General features: G+C 35.3%; 1 protein-coding gene across 1 annotated transcript in view; it reads left to right on the plus strand.

Moving 5' to 3' along the window:
• The window catches only part of NBAS (NBAS subunit of NRZ tethering complex), a 142276-nt gene that overhangs the window by 40143 nt on the left and 76912 nt on the right, over positions 1 to 25221 (plus strand). Inside the window, exons 25-40 of the mRNA XM_072332376.1 lie at positions 512 to 685; positions 1406 to 1539; positions 2230 to 2292; positions 2715 to 2837; positions 4292 to 4394; positions 4908 to 5131; positions 7177 to 7289; positions 9532 to 9645; positions 13912 to 14025; positions 15742 to 15899; positions 17490 to 17588; positions 18978 to 19145; positions 19614 to 19727; positions 20340 to 20463; positions 24048 to 24124; positions 24638 to 24775. Coding sequence (XP_072188477.1) covers positions 512 to 685; positions 1406 to 1539; positions 2230 to 2292; positions 2715 to 2837; positions 4292 to 4394; positions 4908 to 5131; positions 7177 to 7289; positions 9532 to 9645; positions 13912 to 14025; positions 15742 to 15899; positions 17490 to 17588; positions 18978 to 19145; positions 19614 to 19727; positions 20340 to 20463; positions 24048 to 24124; positions 24638 to 24775 — 2040 coding nt within the window. The remainder of the gene's footprint in view (positions 1 to 511; positions 686 to 1405; positions 1540 to 2229; positions 2293 to 2714; positions 2838 to 4291; positions 4395 to 4907; positions 5132 to 7176; positions 7290 to 9531; positions 9646 to 13911; positions 14026 to 15741; positions 15900 to 17489; positions 17589 to 18977; positions 19146 to 19613; positions 19728 to 20339; positions 20464 to 24047; positions 24125 to 24637; positions 24776 to 25221) is intronic.

Genomic DNA, 25221 nt, shown 5'->3' on the forward strand with positions numbered 1-25221 from the left:
TGATGATCATTAAATGTTAGCAAAAAAAGTTTCACCTCTGTAGCATTTATGAGTTTATCATCATTGCTTTTAGCCTGTGTATGGCATTTCAGAACAGAAAGAACTGTATCTTTTATGGAAAGGTTAGAAAATACCTTCAGATAAAATCAAATGTTAAATATTCAAAGAATATGTAAATTCTAAAGGAAAGAACTTGTGCACTTATTCTTGCATACTGAAAGTAATGATACACTGATAAGGATGCAAGCAAATCTCTCACTCATCCTCTAGTTGTGGGAAGACAATGAGACCTTGACTTTCATCAAGTATAGGGTTTTACTCATGTACAACTTTGTCTCCTCACGTCATTGGCAGCAGACAGATAATTTGTAGTTTCAGTACTTCATAATATTGTGGTCAGTGCAGCAGTAGTGAAGGTCAGCCTTCAGCTGGATTTTCTGATATGTGTAGAGACTGTTTCATTTACGTTGACCAAAATGTTACCCACTCTGTAACTTGCTGTGCTTTCCAGTCCTCTGATGAAAAATACGTGAAGAATGTTTATCAGTGGATGATCCCTTTTCTTCATCGCTGTGAAAATCAGTCTCCTGGTCTGGCAAATTCACTTTTTAAAGAATATTTAGTGACATTAGCAAAGGACGACCTGACTCTGCCTCTGAAGATTTTTCAGAATTCAAAACCTGCTGTGAGTATACCACCATCCTTATGGTTCAGCTGGTTTCTTGGAAAGTTCTGGTCCTGGAATTCAAATATAGGGTTAGAGATGATCTGCTTTAGAACACAAACCATGTTTTTTCCTTTCCTCTTGGACTCAGCATTTGTTATGTTTTAGAAAACATAATTCTCCCTTTCTGTTATGAATGCAAAGAATATACTGGATTATGTAATAGGAGATGAGTTCAGTGATTGTAAGTAGAAGGAATGTTCTGTGTGATCACTTCATGCTTCTTGTACAGTTAGAACAATTCTTTTACTGCACATGCTATATGTTTTTATGTACTATTGAATGTTGTAAATGTATGGACAGAAATCAGAGAAGAAAAAAATACAGCTTTTTTATGTATATTGATACTGTTGTATGTGTTAAACAGATCTGACAAATGTTTGCAGCAGTTCGTTTCTTTTCCATTCTTTTCACCTCTCAAATTCAGGTAGAGTATAATGAAATGCCAGTATTTCTTCAAATGTTGTCAGTGCAGGAAAGTAGCTGAGTTATGTTTCAGGTTTTGTAACTTCAGCAGGGACTTCACTGTGTTGTTACTAAGGGACTCACTAATTGCAATCAGGAGGCAATTATTTACTTGGAGTAAATATGTTTTAATTTTAATTGACTTAATTCAAAAGAAACTAAACTGTTTAACTAGCTAAAGGAAAAATACAGTGGAACACTTTCTTTTTCCACTAGTGTCAGCAAAAAATTATTCCTGAACAAGACCAGCTTATGATTACAGCACTGGAATGTATTTATAGTTGTGAACGAGATGACCAGCTTGCTCTCTGCTATGATATTTTGGAATGCCTTCCACAAAGAGGTTATGGGTAAGCTTTATAGGCTAATTATTTGTAACTATCTTAGATGTTTACTATTGTACTAAAGTAATATTTTAAAGATAGTTACTACATCATTAAAGGGTATGTATTTTTCTGGAATTTTCTGTTCCTATCTTTATTTTAGTGGCTTTCACACAGGGAGTGCATACATGTATAACCTCTACCAAATAATGTGACAAAAGATGGTTTAAGTCAGTTGAGAACAACACTTCTTCTGTACTTGTTTTTTAGGCTTTTATATGCTGGTGAATTGAGACCAAAGAAAAGTGTTGTTGTATTTGTCTTGCTGATCTAGTTACAGTTGGTGGTGTCTTGCACATAAGAGTATATTGCTGCTTACTAGCATGTGAGAGTGGTCTCCATATGGAAAACTTGTATGAAGGGCAGGTATTGTAAAGGAAATGAAAGTTGCAAATAGGAGATATAAACTATTTTCTCAGTGTCTCCAACACATAGGAAGGAGAATAGTCTAAGGATAAACTTTTTGTAGACTGAGGAAGCTATATCAGTTTTTATTATCTTTCCAGCAAGAAGCAGAATGTTAATTTTTTTTTCAAGCAGAGCTATTTATTTGATTCTAATCAAGGAATGCTTCAAACATAAGCATGTTGTAGAATCATAGAATCATTAAGGTTGGAAAAGACTTCTAACAAATATAATGATTGTGTATCTTTGCAGGCCTGAAACAGATAAAACTAGCAGTCTTCATGATGCAGTAGATGAACTGGAGCGAATTCTGAGGTATTTGATTTTCCCAGAATAATGTTTTCTTACATAAATTTTGGGCATAATCAGGAACTTTGCTATGACAAAAAACAAACAAAAAAAAAAAAGCAGCAAGAATATTCATCGTGTTTTCAGGGATATCATAATGATTATTTTTAAGATTTTATGTTCTGAACTAAAAATATATATGTATTTTAGCTATTTAAATATTGTAAAACTTCATAAATGTTTGGCTTTGAATATTTTTAAAAATGTTTTGGAAAGTTTTCTGTTGTGATGGGAAGGTTATTTGTTTTTTTGAGTAAAAAATATTACTGTGGTTAATCCATACTGTTACAGACTTTACAGGTCTGGATTTGCAGAGCGTGATTTGATAAAGCTTTAAGACTGCTGCAGCAGCTGTGCTGAATTTAAAAGTGTTTACCATTTATTTGCAGTGTGTCAGAGCTGTTGGAGAAACATGGGCTTCAGAAACCTGTTTCATTTGTGAAAGACACAAAGGACAATGCTGAGGAGGCACGGAAGCTGATGATTAGGCTGACAAGGCACACAGGTCGCAAGTTAGTATTCAAAGAGGAATTGGAGATAAAGGGGGAAATGACAGTAAGGGAACAGAACAGTACTTAACCTTACAGAGTGCACCTCACATTTTTATTATGATAGAGAACTGGTATTTAAACTGAACGCGGAGTGCATAAAACACATTTGTTAAACTGGTTATTAACATGATTAGTGTTTTGGCTGCATTTTCCACATACAAAAAACTCATTCTCACTTCAAACTTCTTTCAGTGCATTTGTGTACAGCTAGCCTAAAAAGCATACTGGCTACAAAATGATAAACAGTGAAGTTCAAATGTTGTAAATGAAGTTTTTAAAGACCTGTTTAATTTTATGGAAAATGTAGAATTTGTGGAACAACAACTTTTTTTTGTTTTCATAGAAGCTGTTGAAGCAGGGTAACATACTGCATCTATGCATTGTTTCTGCCTCTTATTTTTAATATAATTTTTCCATTTTTTTTCTGTTTAAGAACTATTTTTAGATGGTCCAATATGATCAATTACTACATAGCAGTAGCAGATAAAAAGATTGAAACTTGGTTAAAACAGTCACGGCTGCTATTTTATTATTATTATATTTTTTTGCAACAAGTACAGCAGTTTATGATGATAGGGTAGTATGCAACTGGTGCATGCTAGGAGCATGAAAAATAGTAGATTATTAATTTTTCTACATTCTTGTTGAGATATTTTGCTTTGCAAAAGTGAAAGATACCACTTGAGGAAATAACTGTTAGCTGAAACAGTTTGTGTATCTTGAAACAGTGACTTTTTCAATGCTAAGGCATTATCTAGAAACCTTCATAGTGATTTCATTGGTATGAATTTTGATAGTACACAGGAAATCTTATAGGAAACATGGTTCAACACAGATCCATGGATCAAGAAGGTCAAGAAACTGAATACCATTCAAATTTCAGAGATGAAATAAGCTTCCAGCCATATCCTCCTACAGTTGCACATAGTCATAGAATGGTAGAATGGTTTGGGTTGGAAGGGAGCAACCTATTAGTTGTTTGCCATTTCCTTCAGGAAACAGCTTTTCAGTGATCTTCATTTGCAGTTAGAAAATTGTTTTTATCCCATTGTTTTTGGATCAGCAGGAAGATAATGCTGCCAGCTTTCTGGTGTTCTGTTGGAAGGTATCAGAACCAACCTGAGGATCTTGATGAGAATTTCTTAAAATCTTTACCTTATTCCACAGAAAACAAATGGAAAACCAGTTTGGGTACTGTGTTGTTGTCAAACAATTTTAACCTACAGGCACTATTTAAATTAAATGTTGATTAATATTAGAAAGGTTGAGTCTTTAATATTAAAGTCATTTTTGATTAAAAAAAAATTGATTAAAGTCTGAAATAGCAATTAAGAAAGAGTATTTTAGGTGAGTAAGTTATCTACTTCTTTAAATTTATTGAGGAACAGAATATTTAATTTTAAAAATGTTTGCAGGCAACCATCTGTCAGTGAGATGCAATGGAAAGAATTGCTTCAAGATATGTTAGACATGCAGCAGAAAGTATATACATGCTTAGAATCAGATGCTTGCTATGAGGTGAGTTTTATTTCCCCAGTAATCTACAAACTCTTAATTCTTTGTTGTTGCTTACAAATGTAAATACATTTCAAGTGTTATTTTTTGGGTATCTGTGGACAGTTTTATGGCATTTTCGATGGCCACAAACTTTCTGTGTTAATTCATTTTATCAAAAGCCTCTCTAATATGTATCCTGTATGTCTTTTACTGGAATTGAACATATTTTCTAAAATGTGTCAACTGTTTTGGACTGTTAACTGCATTTTAAAACTATTACATCTTGTTAACACCTCAGAACATAGATGTAAATTTCTTATCTCCTGTTTTCTGAATTCATACTGTAAATATTTATTCTGGAAGCAGAAATAACTAGATACTTGTTCCTAGTTACTTTTTGCTTTACTTTATAAACAAAAATTTGGGGAAATTCTTATGAAGATCCTTTTATTCAAACAAATTGTTTCTATACAATACAGATCGACTTATTGAAACTGTTGTCTCATATTATTAAATTATCATTCTTCCTTTTAGATTTTCACAGAAAGTCTTTTGTGCTCAAGCAGTATAGACAATATCCACTTAGCTGGACAAATGATGCATTGCAGTATCTGGTCAGTGGATCAACCAGTTTCATCTAAAGGGAAGCCACAGTACAAAGTCAGCTACACAAGAAGTATCGAACTAGTTCTGGCTGCTAGCAGAGAATATTTCAATTCATCAACCAGTCTGACTGATAGCTGTATGGATTTGGCCAGGTATATTTACAGCTATTTTGTATGTAAAGATAGTGTGATAAGATGATAAATGGCAATTTGATAAGATAAAGATATGTTTAAAATTACATGCAAGTCTTTTAACAAGGATGAGAAATACAACGTCTTAATATTGACGTCTTTTTCCTTTTATTATTGGAATTTAGTGTTTGATTTATCTTCTTCTAGTCATGTGTTAAACCAAATGAATTTTCATTTCTCCTTGGGGCACTTATCTAATAACACCAAAAACATAACCGAACAAAAGTACTTACACTCAATTAGAAAAGAAGACATGTCTTTCAATTACTACTTTCACTTAGAAGTGTACATTTAGCTACTAATTAGAAGAAATACTAAACTATTTTTCTTTCTCACAAGGTACAGATTCATCCTGACATTCAGGAGTGTTGTATGTGTTGTAGCTCTCTTTTAGGAAATCTGCATCAAATTAGCTTTTAACTGAGTAAAGTAATAGTTAAATGTGTTACGATTGCTTTTTCAAATAGGGAATTTTTTCTCGGTAAAACTTTGCAACTTTAGAACTTTATAGATTGACAACTCATGTATTTTCCCTTTAGTTTTAAAAGAATATTTCACACTTCACCTTGAGTAGAGGGGTCAACTTTTTCATAGCTTATCTCAAAAATGACAGAAAATGTGTGACTTTTTCCCTAATGGCTTAAATTATATTCTTCTCTCATCCCATGTGAGCACACAGGAACATGTAGGTGCACATGTTTATATTATTAAAGGCATTATTGCCTTAGGTCAAAGTTGTAAGCCATTCACTTTTACAGTATCTGCTATGTACTGTTTGTTGTGTTTATATCTTCTTCTGAATTAAAAGTAAGTATTCCTGGTGATACATATGAACATAGTTTTCCAGTGAAAGTGTTATTTAAAAGCTGATTATATCCATAGAATATTAATAAATATATGCATATTTTATGTAAAGTTTTGAAGCAGCGAAGTGTTTATTATTGTATAATTTATCTTCAAAGCAATGTTTTACCAGTATTTTTATCACCCTTGTTTTCATTTTCTGAACTTAATTGAGGAAACAGAATTTGTGACAAAGGCCTTTGCATTTTCTTTTCAATCAGCATTTTGCTTTTATCTCATAGCGTATGGCAAAACCGAAGCACAAAAATTTCCTAAGTAATTACATGTTTAAAAACTATGTATTTTGAACAGAACATTGCTGGATTTTTTTTTTTTTAAGTTCTGAAGAGCGCTAACGTTTTCATCCATAAATTTACACATTGATTTATCCAATGGTTTTGGAACAGGCTGGGGGAAGACCTGTTGGAGAGGAGCTCTGCTGAGAGGGACCTGGGCATCCTGGTGGACGACAGGTTGGCCATGAGCCAGCAGTGTGCCCTTGTAGCCAAAAAGGCCAATGGCATTCTGGGGTCCATTAAAAAGAGCGTAGCCAGCAGGTCAAGGGAGGTGATCCTCCCCCTCTACTCTGCCCTGGTGAGGCCTCATCTGGAATACTGTGTCCAGTTCTGGGCTCCCCAGTACAAAAAAGACAGGGTTCTCTTGGAAAGAGTCCAGCGGAGGGCCACAAAGATGGTGAAGGGCCTGGAACATCTCCATGACACCCCTACGAAGAGAGACTTAGGGAACTGGGTCTGTTTAGCCTTGAGAAAAGAAGGCTGAGAGGGGACTTGATCCAGGTTTATAAATACCTGAAGTGTGGGAGCCATAGTGGCGAGGCTGGTCTGTTTTCAGTAGTGTGTGGGGACAGGACTAGGGGAAATGAGCTGAAACTTCAGCATAGGAAGTTCCTCACGAATGTGTGCAAGAACTTCTTTACAGTGAGGGTGACGGAGCACTGGAACAGGCTGCCCAGGGAGGTGGTGGAGTCTCCTTCTCTGGAGATATTCAGAACCCGCCTGGACACCTACCTGTGCGACATGGTGTAGGGAGCCTGCTTTGGCAGGGGGGTTGGACTCGATGATCTCTAGAGGTCCCTTCCAACCCCTACAATTCTGTGATTCTGTGATTCTGTTTTCACAAATGCTTGTTTCCATCCTATTTAGATGCTGTCTGCAACTTATTGTGGACTGTCCAAGTGCTATTCAGGAAGAGTTAGATCTCATTCGTGCTCTTGGCTACCTTGAAGAATTTGGTGTGAAAATATTACCATTACAAGGTACTACATATTTTTATTTTTCATACATTTTTTTTAATCATGTGCATAAAACATGGATGGCAAATAATTTACTGTTTCATAAGTGTTTCGTGACTAAAGTACAGAGTACCTCCCCATCTCCAAACATCTTTTAAATGCTTTTTTCAGGTGATGTGAGGCAAAATCCCTGTACATGGTATCTGTGTTCTTAAATACAGCTTTTTCAGAACTTTTTAATAACTAGGTTACTAATTATAGAACTTTGGAAGCTCTTGGTGACCTCAGTACAGCTGACTTCCTGCTTGCAAAATAATCCGTGCACACTTGTTCCAATGAATTATAAAATAGTGAGTAGGAGAGAACTGTAGGCAGTTTTCTTGTCTCAACTGGGTTGTTTCATTTTTAAGTGTATAATACAGAATGACAACAAAAGTGAATTTTTGTGAGCTGTTGCTTTTTAAGATGTTTAAAAACTTTAAATCTCTGTTTTTAACTAAGATTTCAGTATGGAAAGCTGTTGGACAAAAGTTTGAAAGAAGGGATGATTACAGACAATTTGAAGTTGAAAGAGCAAATGGAATATAGTGCTGTATGTTTTATTATTTATTTTACCAGACTAGTATAATTCATTGCTCTTTTAACAAGAAAGCCACTTTTCTAACTGACAAAAAAATACTTGTCTTTCAGTAAAGTTTGGATGTGTGGTGTGTGAGCAACAGTATGAAAGTGTATCATCATTGTTCTTGAAAACACATTAACAGAGCTGAAATGAGCACTAAGCACCAATGAAATTTGTTAGTCATAGAGTTTTACTTCTGTCATTGTGTAGAGAAGTATTGGAAATTATGTGAGGCACTTTAGGTCTGTGGAAAACAAAATGAATGTTCTTAGTGGCTGTTGTTACTTTAGTTCTCTCTGTTTTCTTTTTATTCATCTGGTTGTGTGATCCCCTTCAAGATCTGCTCCATAACCAGTCCTGGCATTGTGGCCAGACTGACAAGCCTGTAATTCCCTGGATTCTCCTTTCAACCTTTCTTGTAGATGGGAGTCACACTTGGAAACCTGCAATTCTTGGGGACCTTTCTAATTGACCAGGAACACAGATAGGTGATAGATCATAGATGATGGAAAATGACTTGGCTATCATCTACGCCACCTCCCTCAGCACCCTTGGGTGGATCCCATTGGCCCTATGGACTTGTTGCATTACTGGTGGAATAGCAGGTCTTTAACTGTTTCCACCTGAATTTAGGGGTTTTTTATTCTGCTTCTTGTCTGATACTTCCAGGTCAAGATGTAGAGTACCCCGATGATAACTTTTAAGACCAGTGACTTTTAAGACATGTGACTTTTAAGACCAGTTTGAAGAAGACATTGAGAACCTCAGCCTTTTTCTTATTCTCAGTAGTCACATTCCCCTCTGCATCCAGTAATTATGGAGATTCTCCTTAGCTCTCATCTTACTATTAATATATTTGTAAAAAAAAGTTTTTCGTCCTGTTTTATCCCAATTGGCAAGTTGAGTTCAAGCTGGGCATTTGCCTTTCAGATTTTCTCCCTGTTCATGATATTAAATTCTATAGTTAAGGTAATTAAGGTAATTTTCAAATTTATGTTAATGTCTTTTTTAAGCAGTACTGACTGTAAACTTCTTGGGATATGTTGAATTCAAGCTGTTGGTATGCTGACTATTCCTTAGCTTCCTCAGAAAATTTTTCCAAACAGTAGTTTGAAGATTTTGCCTGTGTAAGTTCTTTTGGTGTATGATGTATCATTTCTATTCTGAAATAAAAAAGGGAGTGAAATCCTAATTATTTGCAACATTCTGAAAGAAAGCTCATGTTTATTGTTGCAGACCTTTTGAGATAGTTGTGAAAATGTGTATATATATATATATATATATATATATATATATATATATATATATATATATATGGCATACCTATCTATCTATATCTATATATGTTTTTAATGATTACTCATGTAGGTTTAAAAACATAGTCTGAAAGGTGGAAGCGAAAAAGAGTTTTCATTTAAGTATCCGTCTTCCTCCCATCCCAGCCTGAGGAGCTAGTGAATGTGGCTGCATATGTTTTAGTGTTAAAAAAGTCATACCTTTACTTGCATACATTTCTTCAACAGTCTTTGGGCTGTTTTTCAGGTGATGTTGTTATTCTTATACTGTCTATAGTGCTTAACAAAAAAAATGTATCACTGGGGTTCATTTACAACAGTCTCCTAACACCCATTCTTCTTTCAACAGTGCGTTTGTGTTCAGATCGGCTCGGTCTCATCAAGGACTGTCTTTCTCAGCTGCCAACAAACTATAAGCAGTCTGCTAAGCTCCTGGGGCTTGCAAATTTGCTGAGGGTTGCAGGTAAGCTGTTATAAGACACTGAACTGCAATAAAACGCAGATTTGTGTTATGCTCTAGGACATCTGAGCTGATTGTTGGATTGTGTGTTCAAGGATGTCTGTAAAATGTCATCTGGAAAAGCAGTCAGTGGGTCAGAAAAAAATAATTCATTTAAATGAAATATTTTACATGCAAGCTGATCTTCAGCTTTTCTGACCTTCCATTAATACCTTAAATAAGAACAGCCTTGTCTAATCTTGATTTTGAGTGAAAGCTTATTTCAGACTGGAGGAGTTGTGGATGAGAATGTAATTTTTTAATAGTCATTTGATAGTACTACGTTTCCAGTAAATCTTACTCTGTATGCCAAACAAGGTAGCTCAATTTAATAATAGTCATGTTTAAGTTGGAGGAAAAAAGTCATCCATGATGTCTGTCTAACAGCTGAAGTTTTTACTTTATGCTGTATGTGCCTTGTTTGTGCATAAAACTAACTATGGGCTGTGGGTATCCCTCCTTGGAAGCATTCAAGGCCAGGCTGGATAGGACTATGAGCAACCTGGTCTAGAGGGGGGTATGCCTGCCTATAGCAGGGGGTTGGAACTACAAAACATCCGTTCAAACCCAAACTATCCTATGATTCTATATTTAATTCACAGTATCTGAGAGGCTATGTGTTTTATCTGGTGTAATATACCATGATACTGTGAATTAAATTTCAACTCAAAACTCAATATTCAACTCAATATTTTAATTCCAATTCAAAAAGAGTGCATCTCCTATACAGGCAAGGGTAAAGTGCATTTAGTTGTCATCGTGAAGGAGATTTAGGAAGGTGTGTTCTGAGTATAGTTTATTTTAGAGGGCAACACTGAAAGAAAGTAAGAGCTTTGATAAGTATGAAAATAAATTCCAAAATGCTGCTTAGGTAATGATATATCAGCTAGTTTCTTAATTGCTTTAAGTTATTTGATTAATGACAGTAAACTCTACTTAAGCCTCACGTTACTACCTCCTCTAAATTAGACACAGAAGTGTTATCTGAATTTTACAGATGGGCAAAGTGAGGGAGGGCGAATGTGCTCAGCATGACTGCCAGCAAAGCTGTGCACAGTTAGGGAACTGGAGCTGTTCTAAGTCTCTTGGTCCAGTCTTAATCCATAGTTAGAAAAAAAAACAAAAAACCTTATGTGTCAGATATCAGAAGATCTAGTAAACATTGCTCTTTATTGCGACAATTTCTGATTCAAATTGTCCATATATATTGTCTGTTAATCTTGCTCTTTCCTCAAAATTTTATTATGATAATTTGATTTATAACTGTGTGCTAATTCTAGCAATTTTTAGCTTTGTTCCTATCCCTGAGTTAACTAAAACTGTATTTTTGAAATCTGTTTTTCTCAACACAGTTTTTTTCTCTTGATGTAAGTTGAAAGAACCATGCAGGATGGTTCATGGCCTCACAAATGATTCTGTTTGGCTTTTAAGGTTATAATGTGGTTTAACTCAAGATAGTGTATTCTTCTTTATTCTGGTCACGAATGCATCAGTCATCTCACCCAAAAAGTCTGTTGGGTGTTTTTGTTTTCTTTTTTTCTTCTTCTTTTTTAATGATCTGGATCACATTCAACCTTCTGAACATCTTTAATTTCCAACACACAAAAAAAAATTCTCCATATTTCCATCTCTGCTATTATCAACATCTGCTATCTGAAGGTGAAATGCTGTAACAAAAGAATATGGAAGAAACTCTGTATCTGAAAGATGCCTAAATCTCACTGAGCAGACTAACCCCTAGAATATAAATGTGTATTTTTATGACATAAGGAAGCATTAGCCCTAAGAAACTGAAGCTATGCACACACCCGTCCACAAGTAGTAAAGGGGAAATAATGTGGCATATTTTTTCCAGTTTCAAAACTTTTGTTTGAGTCTAGATGTACACAGTAATGTTGACTTAATGCAGAATTACTGTAACAAAGTAATGCTGCCATTTTAGTGGTCTTTGGAACGTATTAAAAATCTTGCATTTCTATCAAAATGGCAAGAGGAACAACTCTGATTTGTGGACTTTCACTTTTTATAAAGATCTATTATTAAGTATTACTAAGTATTTCTCCAAATGAGGAGCCGTGAAGCTGAACTAGTGATTTTTTTTTTTCCTCATGTCTGAATAGAAGAACGAAACTGTGCTGCTAATCTGCAGTGGGTCATGTTTGAAGTGACTGCGCTGCTGAGACAATGAAAGCCATATAAAAAAAAGGGTTTGAGCTGTGTATTGCAGGGGCTTCACCATTTGTGTTGGAGCCCACAGTTATTCCACAGAACAACTGTGTGTATCAAGGTAATGGAAGATTAAATGAGAGAAAAATGGAGATCCTATGAAAAGATATAGCTATAGACTGGTATAGCTATAGACTGGAAGGAAAACAGTCTGTGTATTTTATACTTATGCTTTTGTAAAACGTGCATTAACATGAGTTAGCTAAATTGGTGGGGAGAAGGAATTTGTCAGTGTATGACTAGTCAAGCAGAGTTGAGAAAAAGGCAGTTCCTTGCTCAGTGTTCCTCCATTCTTTCCTCCAAACCCCCTGATTTTTAAGTAGTAATAAATAGTGAGGATTATTTTATTTAGCTGAAATCTGAATAATGGTAGTTCGATTATTTCTATTGCCCTTTTTTCTGTTGCTATACATCTCTTCATAATTAGTAATGCTGTCCAGGTGAAGTAGTGGGAATCAGAAGGCGACTGGCAACTACAATTCCTTGCTTTCAGAATGAAAGTTCACATCTAGATTTTGTATTTCCTAGGGTCCACAGTGCAAAATTTTGCAACATAAAAAAGCCTTGGAGTGATTAATTGGCAACACTGTTCATTGACAGTATACGGGGCAAGAGGCCAAAAGATGAGAATGATGGAAAGCAAAAGTGTTCTCCCAGCTGTGTTAGTTGCAACGTGCTGGGAGCAGGGGAATCTTGATTGAGTGCAATAATTAGGGTAACTTTGCTTCCCTGAATGTCATTCATGCACATCCTATCTTTCAAGAAAGCTTTAAAACAAATTTGCTTTTCCTTTGTTGATGATTCTGCAAATTAGAATTAAAAATAACAGCTATGTAATCTAAGAACATGTTCTCTTTAAATGGTTTTGGAACTGTCTTTGTTTAACCTTCTAAAATATTTGCATTTCACAAGTTGCAGTAATACAGTTTCATAAGCCAATGCCCTTTTCAAGTGACTGTCAGTATTGACTTCCTAAAATCACTTTTAATAAGGGAGAGATGTGTATGCGACCAAGAAGTTTGCTTTGAAAAATCCACTCATTTAACCAGTTTCTTGATATTCCTCTGTCCTAAATTAAAATGAATAGTACGGGAATATTTTTTTCCTGTGTGTATTTAATTACCTTTTCATGTGGCGCATGAATGTGGGAGCTTGCTTGAGACCATAACAATTGGCATCAGGAGAATAAGTGATTCTTAAATTCTCTTGTGTTTCCTCCAGATGAGACAGAAAAAGCTTTAATAATAATAAAAAGGTGGTTAAGTGTGGTAGTCAATACAAATAGCATCTTTTCCTATATCTAAGTTTGAAAGGGAGATTAGTTGTCTGATTAAATTTTAATTTGTAAGTGCCAATGTTTTAAAATTGAGGTCAAGACGTTTGTCTGCAGAAATTCTTAATGAAACTTCAGTCAGATATCAGTAATATCTGAAGTGTTACTTTTGACTCATCCTTTGGGTGACGTAACATTGCTCAGACGATCTAGTGACCAAGGTGAATATGCGATGTGAGAAAGTACTTCACATTTAGCAGGGCAGGAATTTTAATTATCTACGTCTTCCACATCTTATGAATCCTTAGCAACATGAAGTGGGAGTTTAAATTAGGAGCTGTGTTTAATGAAACAAAATGTAGTTGGAAATATAAAAATAATTTTTCTATCACAATTGAAACACGAAGTTCATGTTTGGATTTGTGTTTCTCCTTAATCAATTTTAGTCTGTCAGTTTTGGCCACCATATAAGTAAGGCAGCATATACTTTTCTTCCAAACATTTTCTTAACCTTGACTTAATGTGTTGCGTAGTTTCTTTACCAACTATGAAGACAACTTTTTGAAGAAATAATATTAATCTTTTGTTTTGTTTTCAAGAAGAAAACAGATAATTCCAAAAGGTGCCCTTCTCGTGTTGTGGCTTACAGCTGTCTTTAAGAAATAAAGTGGGAAGCTTATATTGATTGTTGTTTCCAACTAACTGATGAAAATATTCATTTTTTCTTACAGGTGATGATCAGATGGAAAGAAAGGGTCAAGTTTTAATCCTTTTAGTGGAACAAGCTCTCAGTTTTCAGGACTACAAAGCAGCTAGCATGCATTGCCAAGAACTCATGACTGCAGGTGAAGTAAAATAACAAGGGTGTCATGGGGTGATGGTGGTTGGAAAGCTTGCTCTGAAGTGTTTTACTTCAGACTGATCCATTTCATTCAAAAAATCAGCTACTTTGTGCAAGTCAGCATGTCAGCTGTGCATGGTGTGTGGCGTGAAATGTAACAACTTCCATTTATGTCACAGATCTACAAAATAAGTCACAGTGTCTTCTGGTGCAACATTGTCTTTTTAGAATTTGGTCTGCTGAGGTCTCTGAAATGAAAATGTATACTGTAATTCAGATAATCCTTTTCTTTCAGGGTCTGAAGCTCAAAAGTATATCCCATTAGGGATTCCATTTATAATGGAATTTTCAATGTTATTTTAACAAGAAAAGAAAAAAAAAAGTAGTCCTATTTTCTTGTCAAGTTGTTTAAATACTCCAAATGCTGTACTTTGGTGTTATGGAATCATGGAAACATATAACGATTTAGGTTGGAAGAGACCTTTAAGATCATCTAGTTCCAAACTCCACACTATAGGCAGGGGCACCATGTGAAACAATATTGCTGTTTAATGTGTATTTGTCCATATGCATGCAGTATTGCTGATACACAGTTATACTTATCTGTGAAATTATTTACGAAACATATTTCAATTACCTTTTAAGCTGTTACAGCTGCAAAGGTTCTCTGCAATTACTATCCTACTTATGCATTGCTTGAAATAATTAAGAAAAATTTTTGTTTGACGATTGGGTAGGAATATTTCATTTAGTTTTCTGTATGAAATATGCTTATAGTATAAGCTTACTTGGTAGGGAGAGCTGACTTTTGTTTCTTACCAAATATTACAGGGCCTTGATTCTCTGCTGCATATAGTCACAAGCATATATGCACAAGCAGTACTGTAGAAACCTGATAGGGAAGGCATTTGAAAGTATCTTCACTGTGATAGGGGCATGCTGTCAGCTCTGAGTTATCCAAAGGCTTATAAATTTGTCCTCCAGTGAGCCCTTAATGTAGATTAAAATTAAAATTTAAAGTGGGCTTGTGTGCAAGTCTCTCAGATGACTTTCTATCAAGGCAATTAATACATATGTGCTATTTATGTAATTCTTATATGTGAGGATATGAATGGAAGTAAAGGATATATATGTAAGGAATTCAGATTTTGTTCCTCTGGCTCTTTTTTTGGCCACAAGTTTGAGAGAGGGTGAGGAAACAGATGAATTGAGGTTATTCTCATTTTTCAGTTAATAGTTCTTACCAAGGTATTAAAGAGAGCTTCTCCTCTTTTTATTTCCTTAAATCTATCCATTCACTGTCCTCCATCCCAGTAAGTTTATTCTTGTTCTCCTCTCTCTACTTTCACTGCTGCTTGTCAGCACATGAGGTCTCTTCTAAGCATTGTTACATAATGGCTGCTCGATTAGGAGTGCTATTCTTGTATTATACTTAATATTATGCTCTGAAGTACATTCTTCTTTTCTTACCGCCAGTGTAAAAATGTAGTGTGTAGGCTTACAGATTCCCATTGTAAAGATATCTACAGCATGGTAGCAGTGAGTCTTCAGTGTATTTGGTCAGTCTGAAGCTGAATTATATCAACCTGATGGAGCCTTTACAGTACCTTTCTCAGAGGCTGTGTAGACAGGAGTACTACATACCCTCCTTTATCTCATCCAGTGAGAATAGTGCCACTTGAGAAGCTTGCTCAAAAGTAAGTTTTGTGCTCCCCTGTAGGTTATGCTAAAAGCTGGGAAGTATGCAGTCAACTTGGGCAATCAGAAGGCTACCATGACTTGAGCATGCGTCAGGAACTCATGGCTTTTGCTTTGACACACTGTCCCCCAAGTGTTATAGAGGCATTGTTGGGAGTGAGCAGTTCATTGCAAACCCAGGTACGTCTTTCTGAAACTTCTTTCATACAGTTAAATGTGCATTAAGGTATGAAAGGGAACTTCTGCTCAGCTATGTTTGCTGCAGTCTGTCTGTCTGCCACCCCCAATACAGTAAGTTTATACCTGTTCTACTCCATTTTTTCTAATTTCACTGTTGTATTTCAGCGTTTTTCTTTAAGCTGTTTATATTGTGCCTGCTCAGGTAGAAGTTCTTATTCAGTTCATCTAACGTTTTAATTTATTGCCTGATTAAACATTCTGTCTGCAAGTACATCCAGATCCTTTTTCTAATGTTATCCTGGATCTGTCACCTGTTTATACATTGTAATGTAACTTAATTAAATGTCCACATAAAAGTTAATTAAACACTTTTTTCATAGATTTGTTTCTGTATAATACAACCATCTTAAAAGTTGTATGTTCTGTCTGAAGACACAAGGGGGAGAGGGGAGTAGTAGATACATTACATGTGCAAACTAATTAAGGCAATTGAAAGTGCATATCCTTTTTCATGATAAAATTGTTTGTATAGCTGTGTGTGTGAAAAATATAGGAAACATGAAGGCAGTCTCTACAACTTTGGAAACAGGGTAATAGGAGAATGAAATCTCACAGAGTGTTTGAACTGAAGTCTTGCTTTTGTATGCACTCATATTTGGGCAGGTATCTACTACAGTTATAAGCTTAAACATAAATGGAATTTTGGCAGAATTGATACCTGTGCAATATAAAAATAAAAGCATATTTCGCTATCTTATGTGCCTATTTGCACAAATAAAATATATCATGCTGTATAAAGCAAAATGTGATATGCATTCTGTCAGTTAGTTGCCCATTTATTAGTGTATTTGTCCTCTTTTTCTATTAGTTGTAATGTAGTGCCAGTGAATATTAGCCTTTTGCATCCCTTTTTTGAGGGACAAGATTCTCTTCTTCATTCGTAAAATTTAGTACTGAATTGTTTTCTTGGGTTTCTTTGTTAGTGCAGTATGATCTGGTTTTGAGCATACAGTGATGATGCCCCAGGACGCAAAGTCCAAATTGAGATTCCTAACAAAGAATGGTTAATCAGTATCTTCTGCAATTACTTCCTACAAAAGCTACACATAATGATCTTCCTTAAACTTAATGTGTTCTGTCCAAATATGCTCTTTTTATATACGTAGGTAAATGCTGTGACTGAGTTTCTTTCATAGAACTTTGTTAGTTCTATGGCTTGCTAATATGACAGCCCTACCTAGCACCTTAGTGGAAGAATTTCTATATTGAGTACTTTTTTATGAAGTCCTTTAGTTTATGTTGTGGAGAAGGGTGCACGTAGTCTAAACAAATCCAACAATTCTTACATCATATGGAAAAAAGCATTGCACAAAGTTCAGAGGGAGGGGAAAGTCATTTTTTCTGTGACTACATGAGTAAGAAGATGTCAAATACATCTATTTTCTTTTTCTCCCTACCTGTTTTGCCTCCTTCCTTGTTTATCTGTCCTGGAAGCTTTTGCATTAGAATTTCTTATCTTTCCTGTGGTATTTGTGTTTAAATATTATATTTCAATTATTTGTTTGGTAAGAGATTATTCTGTCTCCTTAGATTCTCTATCAGGCTGTAAATTACCGGTTGCTTCCTTCAGAAGGAGATGAGGATGTGAATACCTCAGGACCTTCTTCACTGATGAGTAAGGATACAGAGGTAATCTTTATAGAGAATTCTTAAAGTAATAACAATTTTGCTTTGTATTATGCTGAAGAACTGAGTTCGAGTGTGAGCAACATCTGCATGTCTATTATATCAAATGTGCAATGTTTGAGGCTGCTAATTTCTATTCTTTGATTATTATGAGTTTAAGAGTTCTGATGTGTTTGTTTATTTGTTTTGCCTTGTTTCTTCCTCAGCAGTCTTAGCAGCATAGAGAAAAAAAATATATAAATCTAGAGGCAGGACAAGAGGAAAGTGTAAGAAAACTAAACAAAAAGTACATTAAAGTTAGTGGGGTTTTTTTGTCCCTCTTACAAAGCAAAACACTTGAAAATAAGGCTGTACTATGTATTTAACTCATAAATATCAAGTTCAACTTTAAGAGCTGATTTTAATGCTAGTCTACTGAAACTGAGTGGAGAGTTTTTGCAGGCAACCATAAGGAGACCTCTTTGCGGCTTTCTAGCTCTTAAGGAAGCATATAAGCAGGAGGGAGAGCAACTTTTTACATAGTGATAGGACAAGGGGGATTTGCTTTAAAATAAAATAGGGGAAATTTAGGTTAGGCTAGACATTAGGAATAAATTGTTTGCTCAGAGGGTTGTGAGGCCTGGCACAGGTTGCCCCAAGAAGCTGTGAATGCCTCATCCCTCAAAGCGTTCATGGCCAGGTTTGGTGGGATGCTGGGCAGCCTGATCTAATGGTTGCCCATGTCAGCGGGGTTGGAACTAGATGATCTTTAAGGTCCCTTCCAACCTAATCTATTCTAAGATTCTTTGAATGTGTGCATATTGCAAAAAATGTCTTAGGATTGAGAATAGGCTAGGATTAGATATTCTTCATTGCATACTATTAGATTTACTGAATTTCTATCTACCTTGTATGTGTTGAGTGCAGAATACAGAAGTCTTGATACTTCTTTGCATTCTCCAGAGATGAGTGTTTACACTTTACTGAGAACTCAATAAATACTACCTTTACTAATATAAGATTGTCTATACTATCAGATTGCTTGACTTATTGAAGAGTAACTTCAGCATGTTTGGGGTACTCAATTACAGAAAAATTGCTGAGTACATGAATTAAAACACTGCCATGGTAAACTTTGGAACTGTGCACAGTTGGTATCCGGGCACTTGGGATTACAACTGAGTAAGAGGCAAAACATATTACAGATTGTGCTACTTGAATTCAGATTTAAACTCTTAACTTTTTTTTTTTTCTTACAACAGCTGTTGCCTAAATTAATGAATGTTAAAATAAGTTATTAATACAGCATATTAATGTACTGTGTGTAAATTCTAATGTGTTTTGGCATTAGGTCGTTACTGTAACTAAAGCATGGGTCTAACACTTATCATTGTGTGTTGGATGTGCTCACAGGATGATACCAACATCTCCACTAGCCAGTCTGCTGATTTGTTATACTGGACAACAACAAAAACCATGAAGGTGTTGTCTAACACGACTATGACTACAAAAGCCATGCTGCATGCTGTCAGTGATGGTCAGTGGTGGAAGAGATCACTAACTTACCTTCGGCCATTACATGTAAGGGATTGCTGATGTGTCTTGAGTGGTTATATTCACCGATACATTAGTATAGGAGGGCTCCTTTGTAGATACCTGACAGCTGAAGACCTCAAACTAATAAAATTAACTACTGACATCAAGGGACTGTTGGCAAGGAAATCCCAATGAAACAATGTGCTTGAAAGTGTTTCCTTTTCCTAGTTTTTTGCTAGTTATCTTCAGAGCTGTTTATTTTTCAGCTTTTGTGTTGCTTATTTGAGTGGATTTTCTGTAATATTCTCGATACCAGTTTCTGCAGTGTCACTTTTGAGTGTGATTTAAAAAACAAACAAAAAAAGCTTTGTGAAGGATGTTGTTTGTCTTATTCCCCATTGAATTCCAGAATATTTACATTTTCAGATTCTTCCCCTCCTGAAAAGCAGTTACAGTTTTTTCAATGAGGTTTTGTTTACGACTAAGCTGTATCATTTTTTTTTTTCCCCTCAGGGGCAAGAACTTGGAGATGTATTAAAAAGTGGGCTGGGAGAAAATGTCACTGTGGAAAAGCAAGGCTGTCATCCATTTTATGAGTCTCTAATTGCTGACCCATACGTTGCAGAAGTAAGTTTTAGTTACGGAATTCTGAATCTTTTTTATACTAGTCTAGATCTTATAATTAAGAAATTATATGGATTTTTGATTATTTGTTTCATTTGTAAGAATCTAAAGTTTTGTGTGGAAGTAGGAAAAATAGAAGACTGAGAGAGGATCTTATTAATGTGTACAAATACTTTAAGGGTGGATATAAAGAGAATGGGGCTAGTCTTCATTACATGACAGCAGAACAAGATTCTAGGGCTCAAACTCAAACATGGGAAGTTTAATCTTTATACGAGAAAATAAACATCACCATGGGGGGGGGTGGGGGTTGGAGGCGGGGGGTTGACTGAGCACAGAAACAGGTTGCCCAGAGGGAGTGTGGAGTCTGGTTCTCTAGAGATAGTCAAAACCTGCCTCGATGTGGTACTGTGAAGTGTGTTAGATGACCCTGTCTGAAGCAGAGGTATTGGGAGTAGATGATCCCAAATGGTCCCTTCCATTCTTAACTGTTATCTGTGATTCTGTGGATGAATTCCAGAACTAAATAGAAATAAGCAAAAGAAAGTACTGAGATCAATAATTGTAACTGCAGAGTGTAGTGTGCATACATCAATTACCATGTTTTACTTCTAGTCTGAAATCAGCTATGGCACGTATCAGAACAATTCTTTGGAAAGTTTTGCGGAAGTATTGTTGAGAACAGAGAAACTCACAGAAACGAGGAGTGAAGCAAAAGACCTACTTCCAACTACAGAAGGTATGAGTGTCTGTGTGTATTCACTCTTGTTATAATACATAATTCTTTCAGAGCTGTCTTGATAATTTGTAAAGATTATTCTAGTTTAACTTCTTGGGTTGGTAAATAGTCTTAATAGATAATTTGTTATAAATAGATATATTAATAGATAGTTTGTAATACTACAAACTACATATATTTAAAAGGAAATTTACAACACATTGTTAATATCTCTATTTGTTCAGCTCTCATGCCGTTGTTTAAACAGCAGTTCTTATTGCAGGATCGTTGCAGTATTTTATTTGGTATGTAACTGTGCACTTTTGGTTTCTGAAAGCAGTAGAACTTGTTGTCTTGGGAATTTCTGAATTTCATAGGTCGCACTCAGTAACTTGTTAGCTGAAACAGTTCCACTTTTTAAAAGCAAAACAAAACTTTTTCAGCTGTTTGATATTCCTTTTGGCAATCTCCTGCTAGTTTAAGAAATGAAATGTTTAAATATTTACTGTTAGTGTCTTTTGAAGGAAGGAATCTCTGTTACATTTTACACCATGGGAAGTTCTGCCATGAGAAGCGAGTGTATTAGATCACTAACAGGATGAGAGAAGTTTAAAGTGAGACTTGCTTCATAACTGGGAAGAGGGAGAAAAAAGAATTCGTAAAATGAAAATATTTTTATATGTTTGTTGGCACTTTGTTTATCGCTCCTTGTCCTGCCTATTTTGCTATGTCCTCCTATGTTTAATCCCTTTGGCGAACTTCAAATTTGGCAGTGGTCTGAATGATTTTAATTCTTCACAAGTCATCCTGCTGTTATCCATAGTCTCCAATTTAAACTCAGTGATTTTACTTGTTAGAGAATTTCCATAGCACTATACTGGGAGACATAAAACTGAAGTCTTCATGTATATGTGTTTTTTTGTGTGTTTACATCAATATAAGGACATACATAGATATATGTATGTATACATAGATATATCAGCACATACTTGCTCATGTATCATGAGCCTCCCCAGAAATGTGTATGTATATATTTATTCACTACAGACTGTGTTCTTTCTCAGAAGTGATGACAACAGTAGTAGTTTCTGCTTTTAAGTACATTTCAGTAACTGGGAACCTTTGTGTTGAGCCTCATGCTAGAGTGTGAATGAAATCGTATACTGGCTATGGTGCTGTTGGTACGGTGCTACGTTGTGATTGTTGTCTGGAGAGTGATGATAAATATTTGCTAGCTGGGCAGTTGTCTTGTTGTGAATATAAAGTTGGAAGAGAATGCAGTGTTTATTGTGTACCCGTGAAGCCTTTTGGTCATGAATTCTCCTGAGAAAGGGAAAAGAGGTCAGAGCCAAGGTGGTTTCTTTTTTTGTTTTTGTTTTTTGTTAGTTTGTTTGTTTTTTGTTTTTCTTTTTTTTTCCTGCTTGCAGGTTTTTTTTTGCTTAAGTAGAAATGTTTCTAAGCTTGCATAAAAGTAACTTAGCTTTAGCTTACAGTACAAAATATCTGTGTTGCAAACTAATTTATAAGGATTTTGTCATTAGATTTTGCCTGAGTTCTACTATGTTTGCTTGAACAGTATCCAGGTTATTTTGAATGTAGTAGAAACAAGCTGTCAGCAGCAAGGAACTAATGGTAAAAGCTATTGGAAGCATAGAATTTGATGAACAGCTTTGTATTTGCAGTAGCTGATATGTTACCATCAAGACAACCGCAGTGAATACCTGTCACATAGAAATCTGCTTGTTGCATCTGGCTGGGGGCCAGCATGTAGATCCACTTCAGTCTAATGGCAAGTTAGTGATAATCTGAAAATTACAGTTGATGATTCAAACATTTGTATTCGTTGGAATAGAGAATTCTTTCAGGGGAAACTGTGTGCATAAAATAACAGCGCTTCCCGCCAGCGAGCATTAAGAGTAGTTTACGCAGTATGGGAATATAGATATTTGAGACATTCTTAAATAAGCAAAGAGCTGAGTTGCTGAAAGAGAGGTTCTCCTGACTGGAATAACCAAAAATAAATAAACAAATATTTTTTCCCTAGTATACTCATGTTTCCTTAGGTTTTTGAAGTTCCTTCTGGAATTAATAGCTTATATGCAGTTTTGGGAGTAGAGAATATTAAGTGTATCATCAACATCGTTATTTTGCAATTGCTGAATCTTTTGTAGTAACCACAGTGACACTTCACTTTGGTACAAAAGAAAATATGCATAGAGGAGCAAACCTGTTATTAATAATCAAATCTAGGGCACTTTCACTGTATCTATGCCACCTTTGTTCCTTTGTATAAAGGAAAATATAACAGTTTCTATTTTTAAACAAAAAGGAAGCTGGGGATTTATAATGTGGGATATAACAGGATATAGCAGATAATTTCTTGTCAGTTTTATTATGATCAGAATCACTGCAATTAGAAAAAGTATTACTATTTGTATTCATTTCTATGATGTCTTTGTGCTTAAACTTCTGTTTCCAATATGTGGCAGGAGCCAAGCAGGTTATTGTTCAGGGGGTTTCGTATTTGTGTGAGAGAGGTTCTGAGAGGTGTGTCTTTTTTCTGTACTCTAAATTTGTTTTAGATGTAGGAGTTTTTGGTTTGGTTTGTTTTTGCTTTTTCCCTAATGGCAGAAAAGCAGAAAGGAAGAGCAGATGTAAGAATTATGGTGTCTACTTAAGATCTTAGTTTTCCCATATTTCCAGTTTTCTTAGTCTGTTAATTTTTCTTAGCTACCTCCTAAGCTTAGCATTAGGATTTGTTAAAAATAAACACTAGTATTTAATCAAGGAAATTTCTCTTTTAATTATCTGTATGCTGTTTACTAATAGACCTAATTGTAGTCAGTGATACCTTTCCATTGGCATGATTGTTTAATGCTTAGGCTTAACTGTAGCTTATTGGTAACTTCTTAGTTGAATAATGTGTTTTAGGTATCGTTGTCTGTGATTTAATTAAGTGATTTTTTAGCAACTCTTTATAATGTGCTTAATCCAGATCAACTTGTTTCTCACTATAAAGGTTCGGGGAAATTCCTCAGATATTCTTTTTGTTTTATTATTTCTTATTTAAAAAATGATGCCACTTGTTGTTTATTATTTTTTATTTTAAGATGAAAGTTTTTGATGTGTCGTATTGTGTTCAGTTGTAAGTGAATTTGAACTCATGCTTGAGTAGAAGACATTTTGTGCTATTCCCCTAGTTGGTATCTTGTAATATTTGCAACATTGTGTTTGTGCCTTGACTTTACAAGGAACATTTACTTATAGTAAATATACAGATGTACTTATAGTAAATATACAGATAGTACAGATGATCTTTCAGTAACTATGTTTAACATCTATTACCTGGCTGTCTCATTTTTTTTTTTTTGTTTAATGCATGGAACACTTTGTTGGGAAGTCAAGGTAAACCTGTGCTGCAGTTTAATTACATATTATCTGTTTCTGAATTGCGTTGATTAGTATTTAATTAAGTACATATAAAGTGCTTCAAGCTAGTATCTAAGAAAATAAAGTTAAGCTAAAACCATTTTATCTGCTGGATAACTGTCAAGGCTGGATGGGTCACTAATCCAAGCATTATTTTCCTTCTATTTATACTGTAGTTCTGTTACAATTGGCAAATGATGCTTTACCAAATGATATGGCCCTGGCTCTTGCCTATCTACTTGCACTGCCACAGGTATGTTGATACTGATTTTAAGTGTATGTTTTTCAAAGGACTTCATAATTTCTCAAGAAAATGTAATTTCCTTTGAGCTTTAAAATTTGTCTTTGAGTTCAAATTAAAAAAAAAATAAAATGTTTTGGATGGGTGCATTTAAAGGTAACTCTGCATGCACAAACACAAATGCTGTTGGACCAGGTTGTGAGCATGGCACCAATGAAGTGACGTGTTTGTCAGTAGGCCACCTGACTGACAGTTGCAACGTAGTTAAGAAATATAACTTTCTGGTGTAGAATAAGCAAAGCCATAGTTTGGCATTTTGGTTAGGTGTTTGTGCAAGGAGAGAAAAACATAGTAATATAGAATTATCTTTGTGTAGCATGGGAAAGCTGTTGATTTATTTCTGTGCCAGAAAAACATAGTCAGAGTTTTTTCTAAATCACAACAAGGAGCTTTTAGAAAGTTTGGGCATTTAACATTGTACACTTGCTAATTCTTTCATCTAAATTAATGCTTTCTTTCTTCTAGGTGGTTGATGCCAACAAATGCTTTGAAAAGCAATTGCATTCTGCGATATCTCTCCAGCTGGCAAGTTATTACTATAGCCTGCAGATCTATGCTCGTTTGGCACCATGCTTCAAGGACGAGTGCCACCCTCTCTACAGGGTTAGTACTTTTCCTCCTTAAAACCGTATTCATTTATGTGCAGCATTAAAGCTATTTAAATAGCCAGTTACATGAGTTAAGCCTGTTAAGGAACTGATCTGACTTGCACTGTGAGCAGCTTGCTAAGTTATGCATAATGTTTCTTACACAGTGCTGGAAGAAGCAAGCACTCAAAAAATTCTGGAAGAGTATATTTTCTGTTCCTGAATCACCGTTTCACATGCCATTTATAGGTAGCACCACTATCCACCTTCATTGTTGCTTATGAAGACTGAACAGTAATGCACATATCCTTCCTTTTTTTGTATCTCTTTTTCTTTTTTGAGCTTAGTAAACAGTTAGTAACAAGTCACCATGTCTGAGTAAAGCTGCTTCTGCACCTACTTTCTGCATGTGCATTTTGAGAGATGTCTCTGAATTATTCTGTAATTTTAAGATGATCCAGC

This window comes from Excalfactoria chinensis, chromosome 3 (genome assembly GCF_039878825.1).
Source record: "Excalfactoria chinensis isolate bCotChi1 chromosome 3, bCotChi1.hap2, whole genome shotgun sequence".
Classification (NCBI taxonomy): domain Eukaryota; kingdom Metazoa; phylum Chordata; class Aves; order Galliformes; family Phasianidae; genus Excalfactoria; species Excalfactoria chinensis.